Raw genomic sequence first — 26,912 nt, forward strand, 5'->3', positions numbered from 1 at the left:
GCGGTTTCCATTTCCCATAGGATATTATGGCACTGTACACCGCAGCAGAAACTGCTGCGGATCCGCAGGACCAAAACCGCTGCGGATCCGCAGCAGAATCCGCAGCGTGTGCACGCGCCCATAGAGCTGCAATGGTGAATTTGCTCAGACCCTTAGATCAACAATGGATTTTGTGCATCTATAATAAAAAAAATAAAATAAAAAAAAAAAAAAAAAAAAACCCACGCAAGTGAATTACTCTATAGATTATCAAAAGGTACAAGTGTGATCCATGAAACTCCAGGATATATACACTTTATTTTACAGGGGCTTTGTCGTTATCAAGCATGATTGGTATTGAAACAAGATAAGAAAAAAAATGCTTAGAATATACCAGTCTCCAGTATAAGTCATTATGCTAAGAGGCTAAGATGTGTCTGACAGGATATCAAGACTCTTCAGACCTACAGATGACTACCCATTCCTGCTACTACATGTGGGGACAAATGACACCGCAAGAGGAAACCATCTGCAGAGACTTTGAAGACTTAGGCAAGAAAGTGAAAGAACTGGGAGCGCAGGTGGTCTTCTCTTCCATCCTCCCAGTGGATGGCCATGGAACAAAGAGGTGGAATAAGATTCTGCAGGTGAACAACTGGCTACGTCGATGGTGCCGTCAGCAAAGATTTGGATTTCTGGATCACGGAGTGAATTACTTATACGATGGACTACTTGCTAGAGATGGGGTGCACCTTACTAAGACTGGAAAACATGTATTTGGAAGTCGCCTTGCTACACTTGTAAGGAGAGCTTTAAACTAGAACAACTTGGGAAGGGAAGCAAAAGACCAGAAAAAGCCATACACCTGACAAATGCTATTGAGAACTCTGCTATTAGAAGTGGAAAGGAAGAACAAAGACAAAAGAATCTAATTAATAAAAATATTGGAGAAACAGAACCAATCACAAACTAAAATGTTTCTATACTAATGCACAAAGCATGGGCAACAAACAAGGAGAATTGGAACTACTAACACAGGAAAATAAATATGATGTCATTGGAATCACTGAAACTTGGTGGGACAATACACATGATTGGAATACAAGACTAGAAGGATACAACTTATTTGCAAGAAACAGACCTGATAAACGAGGAGGAGGTGTCGCATTGTATGTTAGAAACGCGTATATCTGCACAGAGTTTGAAGCTTTAGGGTATGTGCACACGCTGCGGATTCTGCTGCGTTTCCGCAGCGGTTTTGGCTCTGCAGAAACGCAGCAGATTTTGCTGCGTTGTACAGTACCTCTATTTCCTATGGAAATAAAAAAAAGCTGTGCACATGCTGCGTTTTTTTCCCGCGCGGTTTTGCTGCGGTTTACAATCCGCAGCATGTCAATTGTTTGGTGCAGAAACGCTGCGGTTTTACACCTCATCCATTATGAGGTGTAAAACCGCAGGGCAAAACCGCAGAAAAGCCGCAGATAAACCGCAGAAAAACCGCAGCACTTTGTCCTGCGGATTTCCTGCGGTTTTCTCTACAAAATCCGCAGAGACTAAAAACTACGTGTGCACATACCCTTAGAGACTGGGAGTTCTGTGGAAACTGTTTGGGTAAGAATACAAGGACAGAACAATGGAAAGGACACCATTGTAGGCATTTACTACAGGCCACCTGTGCAAGCTGAAGATATGGATGAACTATTTATGCATCAAATGGCCAAGTTCTCCAAAAAATATGACATAGTTGTCATGGGAGATTTCAACTATCCAGACACTTGTTGGGAATCTCTCTCAAGCAAAACTAACAGGTCAAGGAAATTCTTATCCTCTCTTGCTGACAACTTTATCTTCCAAAAGGTAAGGGAGAAAACAAGGGGAACTGCTACCTTGGATCTAATCCTTATAAACAGGGAGGAAATGGTTGAGGAGGTAAAAGTGGCTGGGACCCTAGGAGGTAGCGACCATGCTATTTTAGAATTTTGGATAACTAGAGGCGGAAGACCTGTGAAGACTCAGACGTCAAGGTTAGATTTCAGAAAGGCAGATTTTAAGGGATTCAGAAAGAATTGGAGGGATCCAATGGCTGGGTATCCTTAAAGACAAATGTCCAGGAAGGATGGGAAATCTTGAAAAATGAAATTCTCAAAGCACAGTTGTTAACAATTCCGAAAAGAGGGAAGTATAGGAAGCATTTAAGGAAACCAGGATGGATGAGCACAGAACTTAAGCACATGCTAAAAAGGAAGAAAAAAATGTTTATAAAATGGAAAGAGGGAGGCATATCTAAAGAAGAATATAATGCTGTCTGCAGAACCTGCAGGGCACAAGTCAGATTGTCTAAAGCTAAAAATGAATTGAGGCTTGCAAGAGATGTCAAAAGCAATAATAAAGGATTTTGGGGATATGTCAAAAGTAAGAGAAAAGTCAAAGATGCTATAGGATTTTTACAGGATGAAAATGATGAAATGGTAAGACAGGATGTTGAGAAGGCTGAACTTTTAAATTCCTATTTTGCATCTGTTTTCTCTCAGAAAGGAAATGTAGCATCAACTGTTCTTCACTGTCCTATTAAGGGAACAGAAGAATCCAGGATATCTATAAACAGAAAGATAGTGAAGAAACACTTAGCTAACCTAAATGAATTCATGTCTCCAGGTCCAGATGAATTACACCCCAGAGTACTGAAGGAGATAGCAGAAGAAATTTTTGAACCCCTCTCCATAATCTTTGAAAATTCTTGGAGAACAGGAGAAGTCCCAGAAGACTGGAGAAGAGCAAATGTTGTTCCTATCTTCAAAAAGGGGAAGAAGGTGGACCCAGGCAACTATAGGCCGGTGAGTCTGACTTCTATACCAGGAAAGATCTTTGAACAAATTATTAAACAACATGTATGTCAGTACCTGGATAAGAATGAAGTGATTAAACAGAGTCAGCATGGGTTTGTAACTAATAAGTCATGTCAGACTTACTTAATTTCCTTCTATGATGGAATCACTGATTGGGTGGATCAAGGAAATGCTGTAGATATAGTATATCTTGACTTCAGCAAAGCATTTGACAAAGTCTCTTATACAATCCTTATAGAAAAAATGACTAAGTATGGAATGGACAAAGCAACTGTTAGGTGGATTCATAACTGGCTTAGTGATCGGACCCAAAGAGTGGTCGTAAATGGCTGCACATCCAGTTGGAAGAATGTCTCAAGTGGGGTACCACAGGGCTCTGTATTGTGCAACATCTTTATCAACGATTTAGATGAAGGAATTGAGGGTAAACTGATTAAATTTGCTGATGACACAAAGCTAGGAGGGATAGCTAGTACTAGAGAAGAGAGAGAGAGGATTCAAAAAAATATAAATAAACTGGAAAAGTGGGCAGCAACTAACAGAATAGTTTTTAACAGGGAGAAATGCAAAGTACTACATCTGGGCAATAAAAATGAAAAAAGCATATACAGAATGGGAGGAATAGGGCTAAGCAACAGCACATGTGAAAAAGACTTGGGTATACTAATAGATCACAGACTGAATATGAGTCAACAGTGTGATGCAGCAGCAAAAAAGGCAAATGCAATTCTAGGATGTATTAACAGAAGCATAGAGTCTAGATCACGTGAAGTCATTATTTCCCTTTACTCCTCTTTGGTCAGACCTCATCTGGAATATTGTGTCCAGTTTTGGGCACCACATTTTAAAAAAGACATCAACAAACTGGAGCAAGTTCAGAAAAGAGCGACCAGAATGGTGACCGGTCTGCAAACCCTGTCTTATGAGGAAAGGTTGCAGGATTTGGAAATGTTTAGTTTGCAAAAGAGAAGACTGAGAGGAGACTTAATAGCTGTCTACAAATCTCTAAAGGGCTGTCACATTGTAGAAGGATCAACTTTATTCTCATTTGCACAAGGAAAGACTAGAAGCAATGGGATGAAACTGAATGGGAGGAGACACAGATTAGATATTAGAAAAAACTTTTTGACAGTTAGAGTGATCAATGAGTAGAACAGGCTGCCACGAGAAGTGGTGAGTTCTCCTTCAATGGAAGTCTTCAAACAGAGGCTGGACAGATATCTGTCTGGGATGATTTAGCGAATCCTGCTTTGAGCAGGGGGTTGGACCAGATGGCCCAGGAGGTCCCTTCCAACTCTACGATTCTATGATTCTACTTCTTAATTTGAAAAGTCCCAACATGTAATAAAGCACAACACAAATGGCATTGCTTTATATCTAGACTATGTGGGTGTGAAAACTGTACGAGTGAGAAATCTTGTACCGATTTCTGATGAGCATCAGCCAGTCATAAAATAGCTTTGTATAAAAAAAAAAAAAAAAAAAAGATCCAGTTATCTGCATGGAAATATGGCATTCACAGTCCATAGCTTTATTGCTTATAAAGCAGATCGGTCACCAGATTTCACAATATAAGCGACAAATTAAAAAGGAACTTGTCAGCACAAAATGACGCATAAAAAAAAGCACAGGCGCTCTGTACACACTTGCCAAACATGTCATCACTGCACCATCCCACCTACTTATTTTGCATCCATCTCCACTCTCTTTGTTGAATGACGGATCATGCATTACGGGAGCCAAAAAAGTGCATTGAAAGTCAAAAACAGTCAAACAAGTAAGAAAGCAGTGGCGACAGGTGGGAAGGCGATCAGAACTGCTCGGCTATGCCAACAGTGCTTGCCAACAGTGCTCATCAGAAAGCCTGTGCTTCGTTTGAATAGTAATTTTATGATAAAAGACTCCCTTTAAAAGAAGCACACCCAATTGTGCATGTTTTATTAGCTAAACCTGTGCAAATCTGTATAATGTAGACAGTTCAGATACTTACCAACTGCCATCTACCCCAGTAACCAGCAGCACTCAGGTCCTCTTACATTATTTCCAATTCAGAATGGTCAGATCACAGGTTTGTGTGTGTGTGTGCCAGAAGTAACCAACAATGTAAGCCTATGTATTGTCAGAAGGAAACTCCATAGGCTTACACTGTAGCAGCAGCATGACCAGCAGCGCTGGAAACCAGGGAAGACAGTAATTAGCAAGTATATTAACCCCTTTCCGACATTTGCAGTGTATGTACAAAAAGAGGTAAAGAAGGGGGAAGCACTTCCGGACAAATATGTGTATATATACACAGCTGACACCTGGCTATTACTGCCAGGAGAACTGCAGGCAGTTTAACTCCCTAAATTCTGCGTTCGATATTGCATTCTAGAAATGAGGGGGGGGAAGACCATGCAAAACCTTGTGTGTAGTTTCAATAGAGCCATTACCAACTTGCCAATCCTGTAATGAATATGAGATGACTGCTTATTCCATCCCAGGTCATGTTGAAAAGCTGACAGGTCAGCTGAGGAAGAAAAACAGCAGTTTCAGGTTTGTCAGTCACGGTTCAATTATAGACCACAATGTCAACACTGGCCACAGGTATCCTGAGCAAAACAGCCTCATTTACGGTGAACCTACAATGGACATTGGGTCACGAAATTCAACATCCGTCTGGACATTGCAGTGCTTACTCATCCCATAAAATTCCCATTAAGGTGTGAGGCTATGTGACCAGTAGGTCCATCCTGGCTTCTCCAAAAATGTCCATGGGGCTCAGGTGACCGGTGGGTTCAAATCATGGCTTTCCAAAATTTCTACACAAGTTCAGTGATGTCAATGGAGCAGATGTGCATTTTTTCCCCAGACGCAGCCATGGTCCCCTAAGCTGGTGTCCTGTAGAATGTCAAATCTGTGTACCTCATGATGGAGCCATGATGTCCCGTAGAGGGTTACTGGCTGTGGTTTTGTAAAGAGCCTCTGGTTCTATGGATCTCTTGTTGCAGAGGCATATCCCCTTTATATGGTTCAGAACGGTTATCCTTCAAGGATCATCCAGAAGTCAAGAGAAAGGTGTGATGTGATTTTAACTCATGGTTTGAATATTTAATCAATTTGCTTAGTTTTTACTCCTCTGTTTTATAAGTCAACAAGCCACATGGTCCAACACAATGGTCAAACATCTATTGTTCAATTACCCCATGTCTCTATCCCTCAAAGACAACAGACAATGAGCTTGAAACTCCAGAGCCACATTTACTCTAGTACGAACAATAGTCTTTTTTGACCAACTAAAGAAAGACAAATTAAAAAACAAAAATTCTAATGTAGGTCTACTGGTCTTCTGAATTTACATCTGGATAATTTATACATAATATTATGCATATGTGTTACGAATGGGTCACCGAGGAGGATAGCAGGCCCAGGCTAAGCCACAGAAAACCAGAGAGGTTGGTAACTAAGCGATTACAGACCCCTGATCCTATCCACACAACTAGCAGTAGCTGTGGAGCGTACCTACGATGATCCTAGACCCCTCGGCACAGCCGGAGAGCTAACTAAGCCTAAAGCAAGAAAGGGGAAATCTAAACTAGTCCGGAGCAGACCCCAAAGGAATAGATAGCCCCCAAACATATATTGTCAGTGAGACAAGATGAAACCACAAACGCAGGCAGGAAAATAGACTGAGCAAATGATTGGGCCCACACTGACTAGACAGGACAGGAAAGGAAAGACCTTGTCTGCAATCACACAAAAAACCCTGCAAAAAGTCCAACACGTCTGATGCACAAAAAACACTGAAGTCGCACGACTTCGCCCCCACTATATCAGCACTCTGGTATATTCTGAAAGCAAAGCAAAAAGAGACCAACATAACAGGGGACAAAACAAACTGGCACAAGCAGTAACATATGGGCGGTGATTCAGCACAGCCCCAGCCGGAGATGGCTGACCCTCACAAAGCAGAGATAGACAAAACCAGATCAAATGCAAACAGAATAGCAAATGAACCACTTAGCTGAACCATGCAGGGACAGAGCAGGAGACATCAGACGGCACAGGAAGAAAGTCACCAGCAGGGGAGTCAGCTGTCTTAAATCCCAATTTGAAACCCCAGATCTCCAATTGTCTTCCTCATTATCAGGTGGCAAGCCTCTGTCAATCAGATCAGCTCCACTACCTCCAGTAACCACCAGAGGGAGCCCAGAAAGAGAACTCGCAACCCCTGTGTCAATCTGACCAGCTCCACTACCTTCAGTAATAACCAGAGGGAGGCTAGAAAGAGAATTCACAACACATATGTATTATCCCTTGTGCTAAGAAGCCCCTAAAAATATCTGGTGCAAGCAATCACCTAAGTTACATGCTTAGTGAAAGGAAATCCACCTGTGTGCAATGTAAGTGTCCCATGATCTGTCAGTGGGCAGAAAAAAAGGCTTTACTTACACAAAAATTGTAAGGCTCATTTGAATTTTCCAAAAGACTATGGAGAAAGGTGTTGTGGTCAGATGAAAGCAAAATTGGACTTTTTGGCCACCAAGGTACACACCATCTGGCACCATCCAACACAGCTCAACACCCCAAGGCTAAGGGGAGACTTAATAGCGGTCTACAAATATCTGAAGGGATGTCAGTGTAGAGGGATCATCCTTATTCTCATTTGCACACGGAAACACGATAAGCAATGGAATGAAACTGAAAGGAAAAAATTACAGATTAGATATCAGAAAAAACTTTGACCGTGAGGGTGATCAACAAGTGGAAAAGACTGCTATGAGAAGTCACGATTTCTCCTTCAATGGAAGTCTTCAAACAGACAACTGTCAGATGGTTTAGTGAATCCTGCTCCTTCGCTGCATTGAGCAGGGGGTTGGACATGATAACCCTTGAGGGCCCTTCCAACTCTAACATTCTATGACTTCTGGACAATGGTCTTTACATTAACTGATGCAAACCCGCAAAAAAACGGGAAAAAAAAAAAGTTAAATTCCTGGTTGTGAAGTAGCAAAACGCAAAAAATGGTAAGGGGGAAAATACTTTCTAAAGCCACTGTGTATACTATTTATTTATTACCTTTGGAAGTTTGTCACTAGTCCTCTACTGAGCTACAGTTTCTAAACAAAATCTGTTCTAATATTTTACATTAAAGTAAATCCATTTCCGAGTTTTTTGTAGCGCAATTTTTTTTTAGGTTTATCTTGTGACTTTATAAAAAGCAGTAAATTATACTAATTCCGTTATTCAGCCCATGCACTATGATCAACAGCTTCCCTCAAAGTATGATGGCCCCACAAGCAGAATCATGAAAAGCAACTGTCACATGTCAGATTTCTTTGGTGCACCTCACTCCAGTATCCCTCTGTAACGACCTTGCCAGAGTTTTCAATTTGGAGAATTTGATACTTTTTAACACTAGAACTACTGATGGAGTCATTTTGACTCCTTTCGTTTTTTATTTCTCTTCTGTGACTACATTTTTCAGAATTCCAGCTTGAAACTCGGTGACTTTTCCTCAAATATGATGTGAAAAAAGATTTTGTGAGAATAAATTTTGGTGAAAAATTTGCGCTTTTTTTCAAAATTTACCAAGAACTACTGAAGGGAGTCATTTTGACTCCCTACTATATTTTGAGGTCCTTTTGTCACTAAATGTTGCTATAAAGTTTTGTGCATAATTTTTTCACTCTGTCTTATTTACCCTGATGTTCATATAGATGTAGTTCAATTTACATGTCAACTTTTCACATTTTCCTTGTGTTTTACCTGCTTGTATTACTGTGTAATACTGAACAAAATAGCTTGTTTACTCTAGGCTCTTATCGTATCAGATTTGATGAGAAATCTACTCGATCGCAGAGACTGCAAACGGACAAGTTTGCTATATTTTCTACTGTGTGGGACAGGTTTATTAAAAATTGTATTGCGTGTTACAAACCTGGCCCATACATAACGGTGGATGAGCAACTTTTCCCAAGCAAAACTAGGTGTCCATTCACGCAGTACATGCCTTCCAAACCAGATAAATATGGCCACAAATATTGGCTAGCTGTTGATAAGGAGAGCAAATATCTGGCAAATGGCTTCCCTTATCTAGGCAAAAGATGACACACGCCGTGCTGAGGACCGTTTAGCTGACCATGTGGTAATGAAGTTATTGGACCCGTTTTTGAAAAAAGGTCGCAATGTTACAACCGATAATTATTTTACTTAAGTAAAATTAGCTAAACAGCTAAAAAGCAAAGGAACAACCATCGTGGGAACACTGAACAAGATAAGGCGAGAAGTGCCTAAAGAAATAAAATCCATGAAAGAGGAATTGTACAACACTAAAGTGTTTAGAAATGAAGACAATTTTACACTTGTGGCTGACCACCACTGTAGCCGTGCGCGCTGGGTCATGTACGCCATTCTTTCTGTTTTCTCAGTGATTGATCTAGGCTGCTGTTCACATTAAACGGCAGCCCTGCCCTGCCCTAGGCTTTATTTGATTACGCACCTGTATCTGGGCCTGGATCGTCCTTTATCATGTGGTGCTGGACAGGCAGTGTGGAGGTTGGACCTGAAATGTCTGCATGGACCTGGCTAATCTTTATCTGCGCTTGTCCTCTCTGGTGCCATAGGAGCGATTCTGAAATGCTTGAGGTACAGTGTGCATGTAATGAGGTCTTGCTTTTATACATTTAGGAGGCCGTAATGGCACAGCGAATATAAAAAACGTAGAGTAGGACTCCCCATACGAGACTGCCTTGACGTGGCGGGGTAGCTCAAACAATTGATCAATTTTTTGCTAAATGTCTCATTTTTGAATACAGATTGAAACCTATGTGTGTTTTCACACTTCTTGTATTACGTTCTGACCACAAGCAGCGCTGGCTTCTCCCCCTCTTTTTTCTTGATATTGGTTTTGTGGCTGACCACCACTGTAGCCGTGCGCGCTGGGTCATGTACGCCATTCTTTCTGTTTTCTCAGTGATTGATCTAGGCTGCTGTTCACATTAAACGGCAGCCCTGCCCTGCCCTAGGCTTTATTTGATTACGCACCTGTATCTGGGCCTGGATCGTCCTTTATCATGTGGTGCTGGACAGGCAGTGTGGAGGTTGGACCTGAAATGTCTGCATGGACCTGGCTAATCTTTATCTGCGCTTGTCCTCTCTGGTGCCATAGGAGCGATTCTGAAATGCTTGAGGTACAGTGTGCATGTAATGAGGTCTTGCTTTTATACATTTAGGAGGCCGTAATGGCACAGCGAATATAAAAAACATAGAGTAGGACTCCCCATACGAGACTGCCTTGACGTGGCGGGGTAGCTCAAACAATTGATCAATTTTTTGCTAAATGTCTCATTTTTGAATACAGATTGAAACCTATGTGTGTTTTCACACTTCTTGTATTACGTTCTGACCACAAGCAGCGCTGGCTTCTCCCCCTCTTTTTTCTTCAATTTTACACTTACAGTATATCAAGGAAAGCCCAACAAAAATGTTGTCATTTTGAGTTCCGTCCATCCAGATGTTGTTGTTGCGTCTGATTCCGCTAAAAAAACTCCAGAAAACGGTAAAGTTTTACAATGAAACAAAATATGGAGTAGATGTAGTGGATCAGATGGCACGAAAATATACCACACGAACATGCACAAGGAGATGGCCTGTTCATGCATTTGAAAATGCCTTAGACTTTGCGGGTATAAATGCATGGATAATATTCAAGGAGATTACCCACCAAAAAATGTCACGCAAGGCATTTTTGCAAACGCTTGTGAGAGAGTTGAGTGGTCCTTATGTCACAGATAGGGAAAAGGGTTCCACGTCCCAAGTTTCTACATGCTCAGAAGTGATGGTTCAAACAAAATTTTGCCAGATCAAAGAAAAGTGCAAGAAAAATAGATCTGTCGGCAATTGTAAGACTTGTGGTAAGTCTTTGTGTGGGCAATGTACTGCCATAAATCAAAGGCAATGCCTAAAATGCGAAACACCAAATGTTTAGAAGGTGAATTCTGCGCCATATTTTCATTTTTATGCTCCTCCACCTACATTTTCTCTGCTTTTTGTTCTTCAGTTGTTTATATGTGTGCACTTGAATAAAAAAAAATGTTTGAAAAACGTCTATTATAATTGTTATTTTCTGTAGAAAAATAAGAAAAGCAGAAAAAAAACAATCAAAAGCATTACTGTTGGATCTCACAATAATAATACATTACAAAAAATATAATTATTAATAAATAACCACAAATGAAACTCTAAAAATAAACGAAAACAAGCAAGGAGTCAAAATGACTCCTTTCAGTAGTTCTAGGCGGGGTCACGAGTCCAGTAGTCCTAGTGTTAAAGTATTTGCAGAAACAGTGGAAAAGAGAAAAAAAAAAAAAAAAGTTCAAACCAAAAACATAAGAGCATTTTTTTTTTTTTTTTTTTGCACCAAGTTCATGGACCACATGTACCATTTTGAAAGATGTTATGCAGAAATGTATGCAAATATAAGACTAAGAAAAAAAAAAAAAAAGTGACTCCAATAGATGCAAATGATGACTTGGTCCCATTGTGTGCACTGTTTGACAGGTTGACCCACACTTTTACATTAATGGCATATCCTCAGGATGGGTCACCAACATCTGATAAATGGAGGTGCACCGCCAATTCCAGTGGCTGTTGGAAGCATTCAGTTGGTGAGCTGCACAGCTTGCTTTAATCTGCCGCTAGCTCCTCGAATAACTGATTTGTGGGGCTGCCAAGTGTTGCACAATAGTCCATCAATGTAAAAGTCTCTGAAGCAGAGAAGCATACGTGGTTCAGAGACACAATGACCTGTTGAAAGAAAGTAGCGCACATGCGCAAGATTTGCAGATAGCTGGCAATGACGTCGGCTCTTGCAAACCATGTTATGACAGGCACGGTGGCGTGATTATGTGCCAAGTGGGACAACTAGTCTGAGAAAACAAAACCGACTAGTCAAAAGATTATTTTGCATAACAGACTGTAAAAAGTTGTTTTTTGTTTGTTTTTTTAAAGATCTGGTAATATGTCAAACCCTATAAATGACTTGTTAAGCAGACTGTTTAAAAAGGAATGGAGGAATGCTGGTGGTTCAGAGGGCATGGGGGACCCGTCAGGTTCCCGACAAGTTTATCGCCAAAAATTCGGGAGGGATTTTATTCCTGTCAATAATAATTCTCATCATGGTACCGACTATTATCCCTCAAAATCTCCTAGACCCTTGGTGACCATTTACGAGATACGAGAAGTCGATAATTCTTTATTAACCTCGAGCAAAAGATTTTCTATACATTTGACTTGTGATATGGAAAGTCCAATAAATAATGGGATAGTTGAACACACAAATGGCACGGATTCAAATATGGAGAATATTAACACTGTAGAGGAACCATCTGCCAACTCTACACCATTACCTTCTATTAGTACACATAATAGAATTGCAGCTCTAGACAATACTGGCATCACTTCCTCCACTTCAGGAGATGACTATACCCATCAACCCCCCATGGTTAAAAAGAAAAATAGCAATATTACTATACATCCTAAGGAGTATAAAAAAAAAAAAAAAAAAAATCAATTGAAAACGAAACAAAGCCACCTCCCTTTTTTTCAATTGGGTCAAAAAAAAAAAACAAAAAAAAAAAACCACACACACACACACGAGGCTGTAGGGGCGGGAAATCTACCCAAAAAAAAAAAAAAAAAAAAAAAAAAAAAAAAACAACACTCTCCCTCTCGGACTGCGGTTCCTTTAAAATTCTACATTCAACGGATCCGTCAAAAAAACGGTCCAGTGGCATCCGTTACAAACGCATCCGCTTTCCGCCATTTTGGTGGATTTTAACTGACAAGAAAAAACGGAAGTGTGAAAGAGGCCTTAAGCTACCACACGGCGCCTTTGCCGCTCTACATTGGCGGCGAGTGCGTCGGTTAGCAGGACTATTGTCACTGGCCGGGACAATGTCCGATACCTGATACTACACCACAACTATATCTTTGAACAACTGAAAACTGCTCCCTCCCTTGTAACCATTGTGAATCGCTACCCTCCCTTGGACGTGGAACAGTTAAGGGCCCTTTACACATAGCGATATCGCTAAAGAGTCACCGATTTTGTGACGCAGCAGCAATATCGCTACATGTGATACCTCCGACTGGCTCCCCCACTGGCTATCGCTGATCGCGCAAGATTGGCCTGGTCCATTTCTCGTCGTCGGCTTCCTGCTGGCACCGACGAGCGAGCCATGGACGCAGGCGGAAGACGGTCACCCTCGCCGCGTCTGACATGCGAGTATGACCGCTGCATCGCTAGTGAGATCTGCCTGTTTGGCAGCTCACTAGCGACCATTTAGCGATGCACCAGCAATCCTGACTGGGTCATATCGTGGTCGGGATCGCTGATGCATCGCTAAATGTAACGGGGCCTTTACTCTGCCTGAACTAGGAGAACCTTCAGTGGGTATGGAAAGTATTCAGACCCCTTTAAATTTTTTCACTCCGTTTCATTACAGCCATTTGGTAAATTCAAAAAAGTTCTTTATCATTAATGTACACTCTGCACCCCATCTTCACTGAGAAGAAAAAAAAAAAAAAAAAAAAGAAGAAATGTTTGCAAGTTTATGAAAGAAAAACTATTACATGGTCATAAGTATTCAGACCCTTTGCTCAAACACTCATATTTAAGTCATATGCTGTCCATTTCGTTGTGATCCTCCTTGAGATGGTTCTACTCCTTCATTGGAGTCCAGCTGTGTTTAATTAAACTGATAGGACTTGATTTGTAAAGGCACACACCTGTCTAAAGGGGGTTTTACACTAAGCAATATCGCTAGCAATATCGCTAAAACGTCACTGGTTTTGTGACGTTATAGCGATATTGCTAGCGATATCGCTATGTGTGATACTTACCAACGACCGGCTCCCCCGCTGTCCATCGCTGAGCGCGCGAGAATGTCCGGCTCCATTTCTCGTCAGGCGCTTCCTGCTGAGACTTCCTGCTGTGACGTCCAGCGACGCGTGGAGGCGGGCGGGAGGACGCAGGATCGCTGTGTGTGAAAGGTGAGTATCGTGCGCTGCGTCGCTGCTGCATCGCTGTGAGATCTTTCTGTATGAAAGCTCACTAGCGATCATTTAGCGATGCACCAGCGATCCTGACCGGGTCGGATCGCTCGTCGGATCGCTGGTGCATCGCTAAATGTAAAAGGGCCATAAGACCTCACAGTGCATGTCAGACCAAATGAGAATCATGAGGTCAAAGGAATTGGCCAAGGAGCTCAGAGACAGAATTGTGGCAAGGCACAGATCTGGCCAAGGTTACAAAAGAATTTCTGCAGTACTCAAGGTTTTTAAGAGCACAGTGGCCTCCATAATCCCTAAAAGGAAGAAGTTTGGGACCACCAGAAGTCTTCCTAGACCTGGCCGTTCAGCCAAGCTGAGCAATCGTGGCAGAAGAGCCTTGGTGAGAAAGGTAAAGAAGAACCCAAAGATCACTGGGGCTGAGATCAACAGACAGTATGGAGATGGGAGAAAAGTTCCACAAAGTCAACTAACTGCAGCCCTCCACCAGTCGGGCCTTTATGGCAGAGTGGCCCAATGGAAGACTCTCCTCAGTGCAATACATATGAAAGCCCACAAAGAATTTGCTAAAAAACACATGACGGACTCCCAGACTATGAGAAATAAGATTCTCTGGTCTGGTGAGACAAAGATAGAACATTTTGGTGATCATTCTAAGCGGTATGTGTGAGGGAAACCAGGCACTGCTCATCAACTGCCCCATACAATCCCAACAGTGAAACATGGTGGTGGCAGCATCATGCTATGGGGGTGTTTTTCAGCTGCAGGGACAGGACGACTGGTTGCAATGGAAGGAAACATGAATGCGGCCACATACAGAGATATCCTGGATGAAAATCTCTTCCAGAGTGCTCTGGACCTCAGACTTGGCCGAAGGTTCACCTTCCAACAAGACAACGACCCTAAGCTCACAGCTAAAATAACAAAGGAGTGGCTTCAGAAAAACTCTGACCGTTCTTGACTGGCCCAGCCAGAGTCCTGACCTAAACCCAATTGAGCATCTCTGGAGAGACCTGAATATGGCTGTCCACCAACAATCACCATCCAACTTGACGGAACTGGAGAGGATCTGCAAGGAAGAATGGCAGAAGATCTCCAAATCCAGGTGTGAAAAACTTGTTACATCATTCCCAAGAAGACTCATGACTGTACTAGCTCAAAAGGATGCTTCTACTCAATACTGAGAAAAGGTCTGAATCCTTATGACTAGAGTTGAGCGAAACAGGTCGGTCAGATTCAAAAGTCGCCGACTTTCGCCAAAGTCGGGTTTCGCCAAGCGAAACCGGATCATAGCGTGAGGTCGGGCATGAATGGGGTGCAGAATGTACATTAATGAGAAAAATGATTTTTTTTTATTTACCAAGTGGCTGCAATGAAACAAAGAGTGAAAGTTTAAAGGGGTCTGAATACTTTCCACACCCACTGTAGTTATTAACCGTTTGGCCTGCTTTCCCAGCTGGATCTCCCAACATCACTTAAGACTCATGGGGGTGGGCAACAACATCAAACTAATGGTAGTCACATCTATTGTATGTGTCACAGTACAGACTGATACACAAATTGGACACAGGTCTGCTTACGCCAAGGCGACAGCCTTATACATGCCTAGGCAGATTAGTTCTGATCGGGAGATCCAAAACCATTTTGAGGAACACAGACCGTGTTAGAAAGAAAAATTTGCTGCAATTGCCCTTTCGAAGTTAGGTTAAACAGGGATAGGTTCACATCCATCACATATGGCTGTGGCATATCTCACATGTCTTTACATGGGGACCCAGAGTGAAATTTTTGTGGCTGGCTTTGTTGTGGATGTGCAAGGCTGATCTGGACAAGGATTAGCGCTATTCAATGGGGCCAATAAATGAGGTAATCATCCACATCTTCTCTAGTGGAATCTGCAAGGAGAATTAACATGCTGCTTCCCAGGTAATTTTCCAAAGGATAGGCCATCCTTATCTGATCAGTAGGGGGTGCGACTAACAGCTCCCAGGCTGCTCAGTGGTTCTTAGGAGACAGCAGGAAACTCCCAGATTCTGCTGACACACAGCAGCTCTGCCAAAACTATAGTGGCCGTGGCAAGGTACTATAGATGCATCCCTGTAAGAATCTATCTCCAGTACCCAGATACTATAGTTTTAACAGGGCTGTTGTGGTCGAGCGTTTGAGAACTTCCGGCTGCCGCTGGTAACAGGTAATTGGTGGGGGTGCTGGATGTCGCATCTCCACCTAAGGATAGGCCATAAGAGAAGAAAAAAAAATTAAATAAAGTTAGAAAGTGTATGTATAATTTTATCTATGGGATTTATTGTACTTAACCCCTTCATGACCAAGCCTATTTTGACCTTAATGACCTGGACATTTTTTGCAATTCTGACCAGTGTCCCTTTAGGAGGTAATAACTCAGGAACGCTTCAATGCATCCTAGCGATTCTGAGACTGTTTTTTCGTGGCATATTGGGCTTCATGTTAGTGGTAAATTTAGGTCAATAATTTTTGCGTTTGTGAAAAAAAAAATGGAAATTTGGCAAGAGTTTTGAAAATTTCACAATTTTCAAATTTTGAATTTTTTATTCTGTTAAACCAGAGAGAGTTATGTGACACAAAATAGTGAATAAACAACATTTCCCCACATGTCTACTTTACATCAACACAATCTTGAAAACAAAGTTTTTTTGTTAGGAAGTTAAGGGTTAAAAGTTGACCAGCAATTTCTAATTTTTACAACAAAATTTACAAAGCCATTTTTTATTTTTAGGGACCACCTCACATTTGAAGACACTTTGAGGGGTGTACATGACAGGAAATATCCAAAAGTGACACCATTCTAAAAACTGCACCCCTCAAGCTACTCAAAACTACATTCAAGAAGATTATTAACCCTTCAGGTGCTTCACAGGAACTAAAGCAACGTGGAAGGAAAAAAAATGGACATTTTAATTTTTCCAACAAAAATTTTCTTTTAGCATCAATTTTTTCATTTTCACATGGACAACAGGATAAAATGTATGCTAAAATTTGTTGGGCAATTTCTCCTGAGTACACCGATACCTCATATGTGGTCATAAACCACTGTTTGGGCGCACGGCAGGGCTCAGAAGGGAAGGAGCGCTATTTGACTTTTTGGAATGGAAAATATGCTGGAATATTAGCGGTTGCCATGTCGCGTTTGGAGAGCCCTGCGTGCCTAAACATTGGAGCTCCCCCACAAGTGACCCCATTTTGGAAACTAGACCCCCCAAGGAACTTATCTAGATGCATAGTGAGCACTTTGAACAACCAAGTGCTTCACAGAAGTTCATAACGCAGAGAGGTGAAAATAAAAAAATAAAAAAATTCCTCAAAAATGAATTTTAGCCCACTTTTTTTTTTTATTTTCACAAGGCTATCAGGAGAAATTGGACCACAAAAGTTGTTGTGCAATTTGTCCCGAGTACACCGATACCCCATATGTGGGGGGGAACCACTGTTTGGGCACACGTCGGGGCTCGGAATGGAGGGAGCACTGTTTGACTTTTTGAACGCAAAATTGGCTGGAATAAATGGTGGTGCCATGTTGCGTTTGGAGACCCCCTGATGTGCCAAAACCCGTGGAAACCCCTAAATTCTAACTCCAACCCTAACCCCAACACACCCCTAACCCTAATCCCAACCATAACCCTAATATTTACCCTAATCCCAACCCTAACCGAAAAAATATTTTATTTATTTTATTACTTGTCCCTGCCTATGGGGGCGATTTTCTACTTTTTTTATTTTTTTTTTTTTAATTTTGATCACTGATAGGATCTATCACAGTAAATAAAATGAATGAATGGAATCTGCCACTTGGCAGATGGCGGCGGGACACCGGGAGCCACAGCAGGACCCGGAGGGTAACTGGGGGGGGGGGGGGTGATCGGAAGGCGAGGGGAGCAGATGCTGTCGGCAGGGGTGGTGGGTCTGATTACAGTCTCCAGCCATGTCCGATGCTACTGCAGCATCGGCCATGGCTAGAGATTGTAATATTTCATCAAATTTCATTGATTAAATATTACTATTGCTCCAATCAGAGCGATCGTAGCCACGGGGGGGCGGCAAAGCCACCTCCCCTGAGGGGAAGCACAAAGGGTCCTGTATCTGCGAGTTGGGTGACCTTTCAGTGACCTCGATCACCCGACCCGCAGGAACGTTGTTTATACCATGACACCTACGTATGCATCATGGGTCGGGAAGGGGTTAAAGCAAACCTGTCACCTGCTTTGGCCGCTATAAGATACCACCACTGGCTTTCAGGGCTTATCTACAGCATTCTATAATGCTGTAGATAAGCCTCCGATCCAACCTTAAAGAGTAGAAAAATACAGTCATATGTAAAAGTTTGGGCACCCCTATTAATGTTAACCTTTTTTCTTTATAACAATTTTGGTTTTTGCAACAGGTATTTCAGTTTCATATATCTAATAACTGATGGACTCAGTTATATTTCTGGATTCAAATGAGGTTTATTGTGCTAACAGAAAAGGTGCAATCTGCATTTAAACAAAGTTTGACCGGTGCAAAAGTATGGGCACCCTTATCATTTTCTTGATTTGAACACTCCTAACTACTTTTTACTGACTTCCTGAAGAACTAAATTGGTTTTGTAACCTCATTGAGCTTTGAACTTCATAGCCAGGTGTATCAAATCATGAGAAAAGGTTTTTAAAGTGGCCACTTGCAAGTAGTTCTCCTATTTGATTCTCCTATGAAGAGTGGCATCATGGGCTCCTCAAAACAACTCCCAAATGATCTGAAAACAAAGATTATTCAACATAGCTTTTCAGGGGAAGGATACAAAAAGTTGTCTCAGAGATTTAACCTGTCAGTTTCCACTGTGAGAATCATAGTAAGGAAATGGAAGAACACAGGTACAGTTCTTGTTAAGCCCAGAAGTGGCAGGCCAAGAAAAATATCCAAAAGGCAGAGAAGAATGGTGACAACAGTCAAGGACAATCCACAGACCACCTCCAAAGACCTGCAGCATCATCTTGCTGCAGATGGTGTCACTGTGCATCGGTCAACAATCCAGCGCATGCATAACGCTTTTTTGTATGACCAAACAACTCAATCTTTGTTTCATCAGTCCACAGGACCTTCTTCCAAAATGTAACTGGCTTGTCCCAATGTGCTTTTGCAGACCTCAGGCGACTCTGTTTGTGGCGTGCTTGCAGAAACGGCTTCTTTCGCATCACTCTCCCATACAGCTTCTCCTTGTGCAAAGTGCACTGTATTGTTGACCGATGCACAGTGACACCATCTGCAGCAAGATGATGCTGCAGGTCTTTAGAGGTGGTCTGTGGATTGTCCTTGACTGTTCTCACCATTCTTCTTCTCTGCCTTTCTGATATTTTTCTTGGCCTGCCACTTCTGGGCTTAACAAGAACTGTACCTGTGTTCTTCCATTTCCTTACTATGTTCCTCACAGTGGAAACTGACTGGTTAAATCTCTGAGACAACTTTTTGTATCCTTCCCCTGAAAAGCTATGTTGAATAATCTTTGCTTTCAGATCATTTGAGAGTTGTTTTGAGGAGCCCATGATGCCACTCTTCATAGGAGAATCAAATAGGAGAACTACTTGCAAGTGGCCACCTTAAATACCTTTTCTCATGATTGGATACACCTGGCTATGAAGTTCAAAGCTCAATGAGGTTACAAAACCAATTTAGTGCTTCAGGAAGTCAGTAAAAAGTAGTTAGGAGTGTTCAAATCAAGAAAATGATAAGGGTGCCCATACTTTTGCACCGGTCAAATTTTGTTTAAATGCAGATTGCACATTTTCTGTTAGTACAATAAGCCTCATTTGGATCCAGAAATATAACTGAGTCCATCAGTTATTAGATATATGAAACTGAAATAGCTGTTGCAAAAAACAAAATTGTTATAAAGAAAAAAGGTTAACATTAATAGGGGTGCCCAAACTTTTACATATGACTAAGTGTTATTATACTCACCGGGGGGGGGGAGGTCTGATCCGATGGGCGTCGCAGGTCTGGCACCTCCCATATTATAATCGCCACCCTCCTACTTCCTTCACACTTCCCGGAATCGCGCTCCTGAGCAGGCGCACTTCTCTACCCTGTTGAGGGCAGAGCAGATTCCTGCAGTGCGCATGGTCTCTCTGACCTTTCCTGGCGCCTGTGGACTGCAGGAATTTTCTCTGGTCTCAACAGGGTAGAGAAGTACGCCTGCGCTGGAGCAAGATGCTGGGGAGCCGTGAAGCAAGCAGGAGGGCAGTGTCGTCAGAAGATGGGAGGCGCCGGACCCGCGACAATCGGACCGCCCCCCCGGTGAGTATAATATAACTTATTTTTCTAATCTTGCAGGTCGGATCGGGGGCTTACCTAACAGCATTATAGCATGCTGTAGATAAGCCCTGAAAGGCACAGGCCGCATCTTATAGCAGCCAAAACAGCTGACAAGTTCCCTTTAAATTTAAAGTTCAATCAAGCACTGCTCACAAGACCCAAGCAATTTCCTCTACCCAAGCTCAGTAGAACGATACAAACACACACACATTGTAGTAGTGGCCAACAGAGCAGTTTGTTTTGTTAATCACAGCCACATATCCACAGTATCATGCAGACAGAGCAGATGCCAAGATAATCAGGAGTCATTAAGCCATAAGTGCAGTTTGTAGAGCGAATCCACAAAAAAAAAAAAAAACACCTCCAAGAACACCCCAAATGGAGAGTATCATACTGTAAACTTGTCATTTTTGGACAAAAATAAAATCCTGCGTGTACATTGCCTAAGTGTATGCCCACACTGATTTTTTTGACTCCAAAATCTCAAAGTTAGTGCTAACACACCATGGCCGGAGTCACACGTGAGCATTGGATGCGATATGCTAATGACACTTGGTTTACTCTTGCAGCAGGGCAGGAGGCGAGTGTCGGTGCTCTGTTCTCCAATCCTCTAGCGTCAGAGAATCGGAGGACAGGAGTGGAGAAGACAGAAATTAATCTCTCCATTGCCGGCGTCCGCGGGAATCACACTGCATTCAGGTGATATCAGAGTTCAGTGCGATGTTTCATACCTCACCCATAGATTTGTATGGGTGTGTGCGATCGATTCTCGAATGCAATCGAAGTAAGCTGAAAATGATTTGGCACGCCGAATCAGCATGAGAAAATAATCGCAGATGTCAGCCGGACCATGGTATCGGACAAGTGCAAACGAGCCCTTCTTGTGGCTTAAGAGACAAAACTTTACCCACTAGAGGTAGCCAATGATCACAATTTTGTCTCTTAACCGTGAGGCCATTATACACCAGAGTTAGGTGTTTGCTTAGCATCCGAATGTCTGGGTTCAGTCTATTGTAGGACCCTAACAAGTCAGGAGACAACCAAGCATTCATTGTTTGCTGTATGCGCTTGGAAAACTCCTAGTGCAAACCGTAATAGTATTCAAAGGCCCCCATCCACCTGACCGAAGCCAAAAGTTTCTTTTCAACTTTTGTTGCACATGTACGCCTTAAGGCTATGTGCACACGGAGTTTTTTGGGTCTGCGGTTTATCTGCGGTTTTGCACCTCATAATGGATAAGGTGTGAAACTGCAGCGTTTCTGCACTAAAGAATTGACATGCTGCGGATTGTAAACCACACGGAAAAATCCGCAGCATGTGCACAGCGTTTTCCAGTTTACCATTGAAAACAATGGTACTGTACAACGCGGCTAAATCTGCTGCGGACCCGCAGCGTGGTCACACACCCTTATTCTGTATGGAACAGGAGCTTTGACTATGCAATGCCACACACATCCAGTAAAGAATCTTTACTATGCAGGAAACATATACAATTTTCTTTTAATATGGCAGCCTATGGGCGCTATATGCCACTGGATGCTTATGATGGTAAATCTCCAAAGCATACAGTGTAGTGTGAATGTGCCCAAAGCATATGAAGCCATTTACAACCTAAATGAAGAAAAAGCCTGAAAAGCAGCTTATGTTTAGTTGTATACAAAAAGCCATTCAAACTGGAAAGAAGCAGACTATAAGGGTATGTGCACACGGTGTGCGGATTTTGCTGTGGATCCGCTGCAGATTTGCCTCTGCAGATCCGCAGGCATTGTACAGTATAATGCAAATCAATGGGATTTCAAAACCACAGTGCACATGCTGCGGATTTTTCCGCGCGGATTTGATGCGGTTTTAAATCCGCAGCATATCAATTCTTTCTGCGGATTCCGCAGCGGTTTGACACCTGTTCCACTGTCCAGGTGTTAAAGGGAATCTGTCACCCCTTTTTTGAGATTTCATATAATATTCAATTGTGTGTCACATAAGGATTCTCTTAGTACTTCTGCTTCCCCCTGACCCCGCACCTTTCATGTATAAATACTTTTTTTTATATCGGTTCAGATGTATGTAAGCTGCCGCTGTCCGGTCCACTGGGCGGGGCTTATTCACCTGCCCCCCCCTCTCTTGCTCAATGCATTTCTTCTTGTGTAGAGCAAGACAGGGAGGGGGGAGCAGTTGAATAAGTCCCGCCCATCGGACCGGACCGTGGCAGTTTATATACATCTGAACCAATATAAAAAAGGTATTTATGCATGAAAGGTGCGGGGTCAGGGGGAAGCAAAAGTACTAAGAGAATCCTTATGTGATACACAATTGAATGATATCTCAAAAAAGGGGTGACAGATTCCCTTTACACCGCAGGTCACTTTACCTGCAAATCCACGCAGAAAAATCCGCAGCTCAATCCGCACTGTGTGCATTCACCCTGAGGCTCTTCAAGAGTGGAACACAAAGTCATAAAAAGTCTGACCCCATGATCAATACAACATTACTCAAGTCTCCAGGGACATTATCAAACACATAAAATAATTATTAACAGGACTTTTTTCTTCTTTTAAAATCACCACAGTATTTCAAGGCATAACCAATCAAACATGTACACCATTGTAAACATTACGCCCCATATAGTAATAACAATAGAATATACATATTTAAAGGGAATCTGTCACCCCATTTTCGGCCTATAAGCTGCAGCCACCACCATCAGCGGCTTATCTATTCTGTAATGCTGTAGGATAAGTCCCCAATAAGTAGATAAGTGCCCTGTTGAGGGCAGAGTAAAGTACTGCAGTGCGCAGGCGCTTGACTGCTCTGACTTTTCCCGGCGCCTGCGCACTGCAGTACTTTACTCTGCCCTCAACAGGACAGATAAAGTATGCCTGCGCAGGAGCCGCGGCAGAACAAGGAGGACGTCATTGCTAGAAGATGGGAGGCGCCGGACCGGACCGCAACACTCATCGGACCAGTCCAGATCCCCGGGTGAGTATAATCTAAAGGCCCCGTCACACTAGGCGATCTCGCTAGCAAGATCGCTGAGTGTGACGGGGCTCAGTGACCGCCCCCCCCTGCCGGTTATCGCTGACCGTGCTCGAGCAGCCTGGGCCGTTTTTTGATCGCTGGTCTCCCTCTGGCCAGCGCGCATCGCTGCGTGACAGCGAGAGACCAGCGATCAGCGACGCTGGTTGCTAATGTAAGCGTCGGGTATCCAGGAGCCACGGCTCCTGGATACCAGCTGTTTACCTTGGAACCCGGCATACACGCTGGTTTCCAAGGTAAACGTCGGGTATCCAGGAGTCGCGCGGCTCCTGGATACCCGACGTTTACATTAGAAACCAGCATCGCTGGGGTCCTGATCGCTGGGGCTGTCTATGTGACAGCTCACCAGCGATCAGCCCAACGATGTCCAAGCGATCCCATCATGTCTGATCGTTTTTCTTATCATTCAGGTTACATCGGGGGCTTATCTACAGCATTACAGAATGCTGTAGATAAGCCCCTGATGGCTGTGGCCGTATCTTATAGGCCAAAAATGAGGCGACAGATCCCCTTTAAAGGGAACCTGTCAGTTGATTCAAGCTACCCATACAGCAGGCAGCATGAATCAGAGCCTGACTACACGATTGCATTTCGGTATATTCTTCTCTAAAACGCTCTAGCGTTGTTTGAAGATTCAGCAGGGGACAAAGGTCGAGACTTGTCAGTCACTGCCCCCAACTGGCTTTCCCAGCATTGCTCCAGGTTACTGACAGGTCACTCACTACAGGTACACAGTGTCATTCAAATCCATGCAGGAGCCGGAGGCAGATGGTCTTTTCTCTGGCTGGGGTGCCTGGATGGATCTTTCAGCTATAAACGCTGGAGCATTTAAGAGGAGACTATACCTGGATACAATCCTGCAGCCAGGCAGTCATGTGGCCTGTGGTTTGAGCACCGTGAATCAGCTGACAGGTTCCCTTGCAAGTGTTACACGATGTTATTACAAGGATTGTCTGAAAAATGGATCTTCACATTGCATAAGCAGGAAATGTGAATCAGCTGATCTCAGCTTCAGCAGAGGCTGTACTAAGCAACGCATGGGGTGGACCACAGCAGATCTGTATCTTGGTCAGTGGTCACTGCCAAGTACTGCAGCTTGTCACCCATTCACTTGACCCAACAGATAATTTGTACTCCAAACACGCGATTTTTTTTGTTCCCAGTAGTAGGCAAGTGGATGCCAGGGAGCAGCATTTTGCATATTACCCACCGAAAAACATGTACAGTTGGCTGACCACAGCATGCAAGTGTATGGGAGAAAGGCAAGGCTGGGAGGTAAAGATTTTGGCCAAAGTAGTATTAGGCCTAAAGCTATAACAGGTTTATTATACCCAGCACAGATATCAGACCCCTGGCAGATCTTACATTTAAGTGTAGACTAGAGTTGAGCGAATTTGTTCGATCCCGAATACAATCGGTAGCGAATATTGTTTTTGCAGTAGTTGAACGTCATTAGAATTAATGGGAGTAGAAATTACCGAATATGTTCGGAACCGATCAACATACGTTCGGCACGAGTAGGGTACCAATATGGCAAATTCAGATTCGGCGACCGAATCAGAACAAGTTCGCTCAACTCTAGTGCAGACGTCGTAGCTGGTCCATCCAGTGCGTTACACCACCATGTGCACACTGACAGCAGAGCCATGGGAGCAGCGGTGGCATTAATGACTGAAGAAGTCATGTACAGCGAGTTCAGACAACTCCTACTTCTGATAACTTGAGAATTAAATTGCTTTTCAAGAACGACTGCCACCATGACGGCGATCACCACAGAGGAGCCCTGACAGCGAGGCTGGCAGCCCTCAGGACCCGTGGAGGAGGATGAGGCCATCTTAAGGGAGAGCCCCAACTCTGACTGACAAGGCACAGGGATGGAGACTGCAGGCTGCTCCCGCCTGCCATGAAGCCATATGGTCACCTGCAGCCAGTGCAGCATCATCAGTGACAGCACAGGTGAGCCAGCACTGCACCAGCCCTGCCCACAGGAGCAGGCATGGCCCAGCGGGCACAGCTGGCAGCACAGGAGGCATCGTGCGGGCAACTTACTTCCCAATCACCTCACACAGCTCATACACATCTTCAAACAGCACGTCGTCGTCGGCCATGGTCCTGAGGGGGGATGCAGTTAAGCCACCACAGAAGTGCCCGGGCGAGGTCCAGCCGGGGAAGTGAGAGGTCCCGAGCGGAGGAGGCTGCACAATGACACCGACACGAAGGTGACACCCGGCGCTCCCCTTTCATCAATGGACCGCGGCAGGCGGCCGCTCTACATCCCAGGGCCGCCGCTCAGCCAGGGCTCCGCCATCCCTAGGAAACCGAGCGCCTCCCGGCGCCGAGACACACTGAGCAGAGACCGCGCCTCGAGTTGCCGCCGTTCACGAGCAGCGCGCCCCCGGTTTAAATGGCGGTGTCCGTTCCAGAGGTAACCGTGCCCCACATTTCAAACCTGAGGCGGGAGCGCGCTGTGCTTCTTCCCTTCAGCTGAGGCAGGGCCGTGCGCGTCCACGTGACGGTTCACTTCGTAGATGACGTCGAGAAGCGAGCACGTCCTCTTCGCCTCTCCCCAGCCTTCCAATAGGGGGCGGCCTGAGGCGAACGTGAAGCGCGCGCGCACACACGCTCGTGCACGGTGGGGGATGAGGGAGGAAAGTCAGCACGGCGACGAGTCAGCCACTGAACTGCGCGGCCTAGGAGTGCGGCCGCCACCTCCCTCACGGACTATTTTTTTCCCTCCTGAATCCACAGAATTGTAGTATAATTCTGTGGTAAAAGGAAGGTTGGCCAATAGGGAGCCAGCGGGCGTGGCCTGTGTCTTGGTGGCTAGCCAATGGCTTCTGTTATTGGAAGATTGGCAGCTCGGTGCTCCAATGGCGTGTGCTCCGAGGGCACGGCCTGTATCACATGGGAAATGTGGGATTTGTGGATGCTGAGCTGCCATTGCCACTAGCACTGAGCAGAGCCAGTCATTTAGTGAATGGACGAGTGCATCCAGTGAGCAGAGGTGGCCGCCCTGCGCTGCGCCCGGGAGGGAGGTCGCCCTGAGCTGCGCCCGGAAGGGAGGTCGCCCTGCGCTGCGCCCGGGAGGGAGGCCGGCCTGAGCTGCGCCCGTAAGGGAGGCCGCCCTGAGCTGCGCCCGGAAGGGAGGCCGCCCTGAGCTGCGCCCGGGAGGGAGGTCGCCCTGCGCTGCGCCCGGGAGGGAGGCCGCCCTGAGCTGCGCCCGGGAGGGAGGCCGCCCTGAGCTGCGCCCGGAAGGAAGGCCGCCCTGAGCTGCGCCCGGGAGGGAGGCCGCCCTGCGCCCCGGAGGGAAGCCGCCCTGCGCTGCGCCCTGAAGGGAGGTCGCCCTGCGTTGCGCCCGGGAGGGAGGCCGCCCTGCGTTGCGCCCGGGAGGGAGGCCGCCCTGAGCTGCGCCCGGGAGGGAGGTCGCTCTGCGCTGCGCCCGGGAGGGAGGCCGCCCTGCGTCCCGGAGGGAAGCCGCCCTGCGCTGCGCCCGGGAGGGAGGTCGCCCTGCGCTGCGCCCGGGAGGGAGGTCGCCCTGCGCTGCGCCCGGGAGGGAGGTCGCCCTGCGCTGCGCCCGGGAGGGAGGTCGCCCTGCGCTGCGCCCGGGAGGGAGGTCGCTCTGCGCTGCGCCCCGGATGGAGGTCGCCCTGCGCTGCGCCCGGGAGGGTGGCCGCCCAG

General features: G+C 44.7%; 1 protein-coding gene across 10 annotated transcripts in view; it reads right to left on the reverse strand.

Annotated features, from left to right (window-relative positions):
• Positions 1 to 25,760, reverse strand: part of CASK (calcium/calmodulin dependent serine protein kinase) — a 417,331-nt gene extending 391,571 nt beyond the window's left edge. For 3 of the 10 annotated variants that reach the window (XM_073566049.1, XM_073566046.1, XM_073566044.1), the window contains exon 1: positions 25,284 to 25,757. In XM_073566049.1, the coding sequence (XP_073422150.1) occupies positions 25,284 to 25,342 (59 nt within the window). In that variant the 5' untranslated portion in view covers positions 25,343 to 25,757. Of the gene's footprint in view, positions 1 to 25,283 lie in introns of all 10 variants that reach the window. The other 7 variants (XM_073566050.1, XM_073566042.1, XM_073566048.1 and 4 more) reach the window with 5 other exon arrangements.
• Between the last annotated feature and the right edge of the window lie 1,152 nt (positions 25,761 to 26,912).

The sequence above is a fragment of the Dendrobates tinctorius genome, unplaced genomic scaffold, assembly GCF_039654945.1.
Source record: "Dendrobates tinctorius isolate UK_male_01 unplaced genomic scaffold, ASM3965494v1 ptg000016l, whole genome shotgun sequence".
In the NCBI taxonomy this organism is placed as follows: domain Eukaryota; kingdom Metazoa; phylum Chordata; class Amphibia; order Anura; family Dendrobatidae; genus Dendrobates; species Dendrobates tinctorius.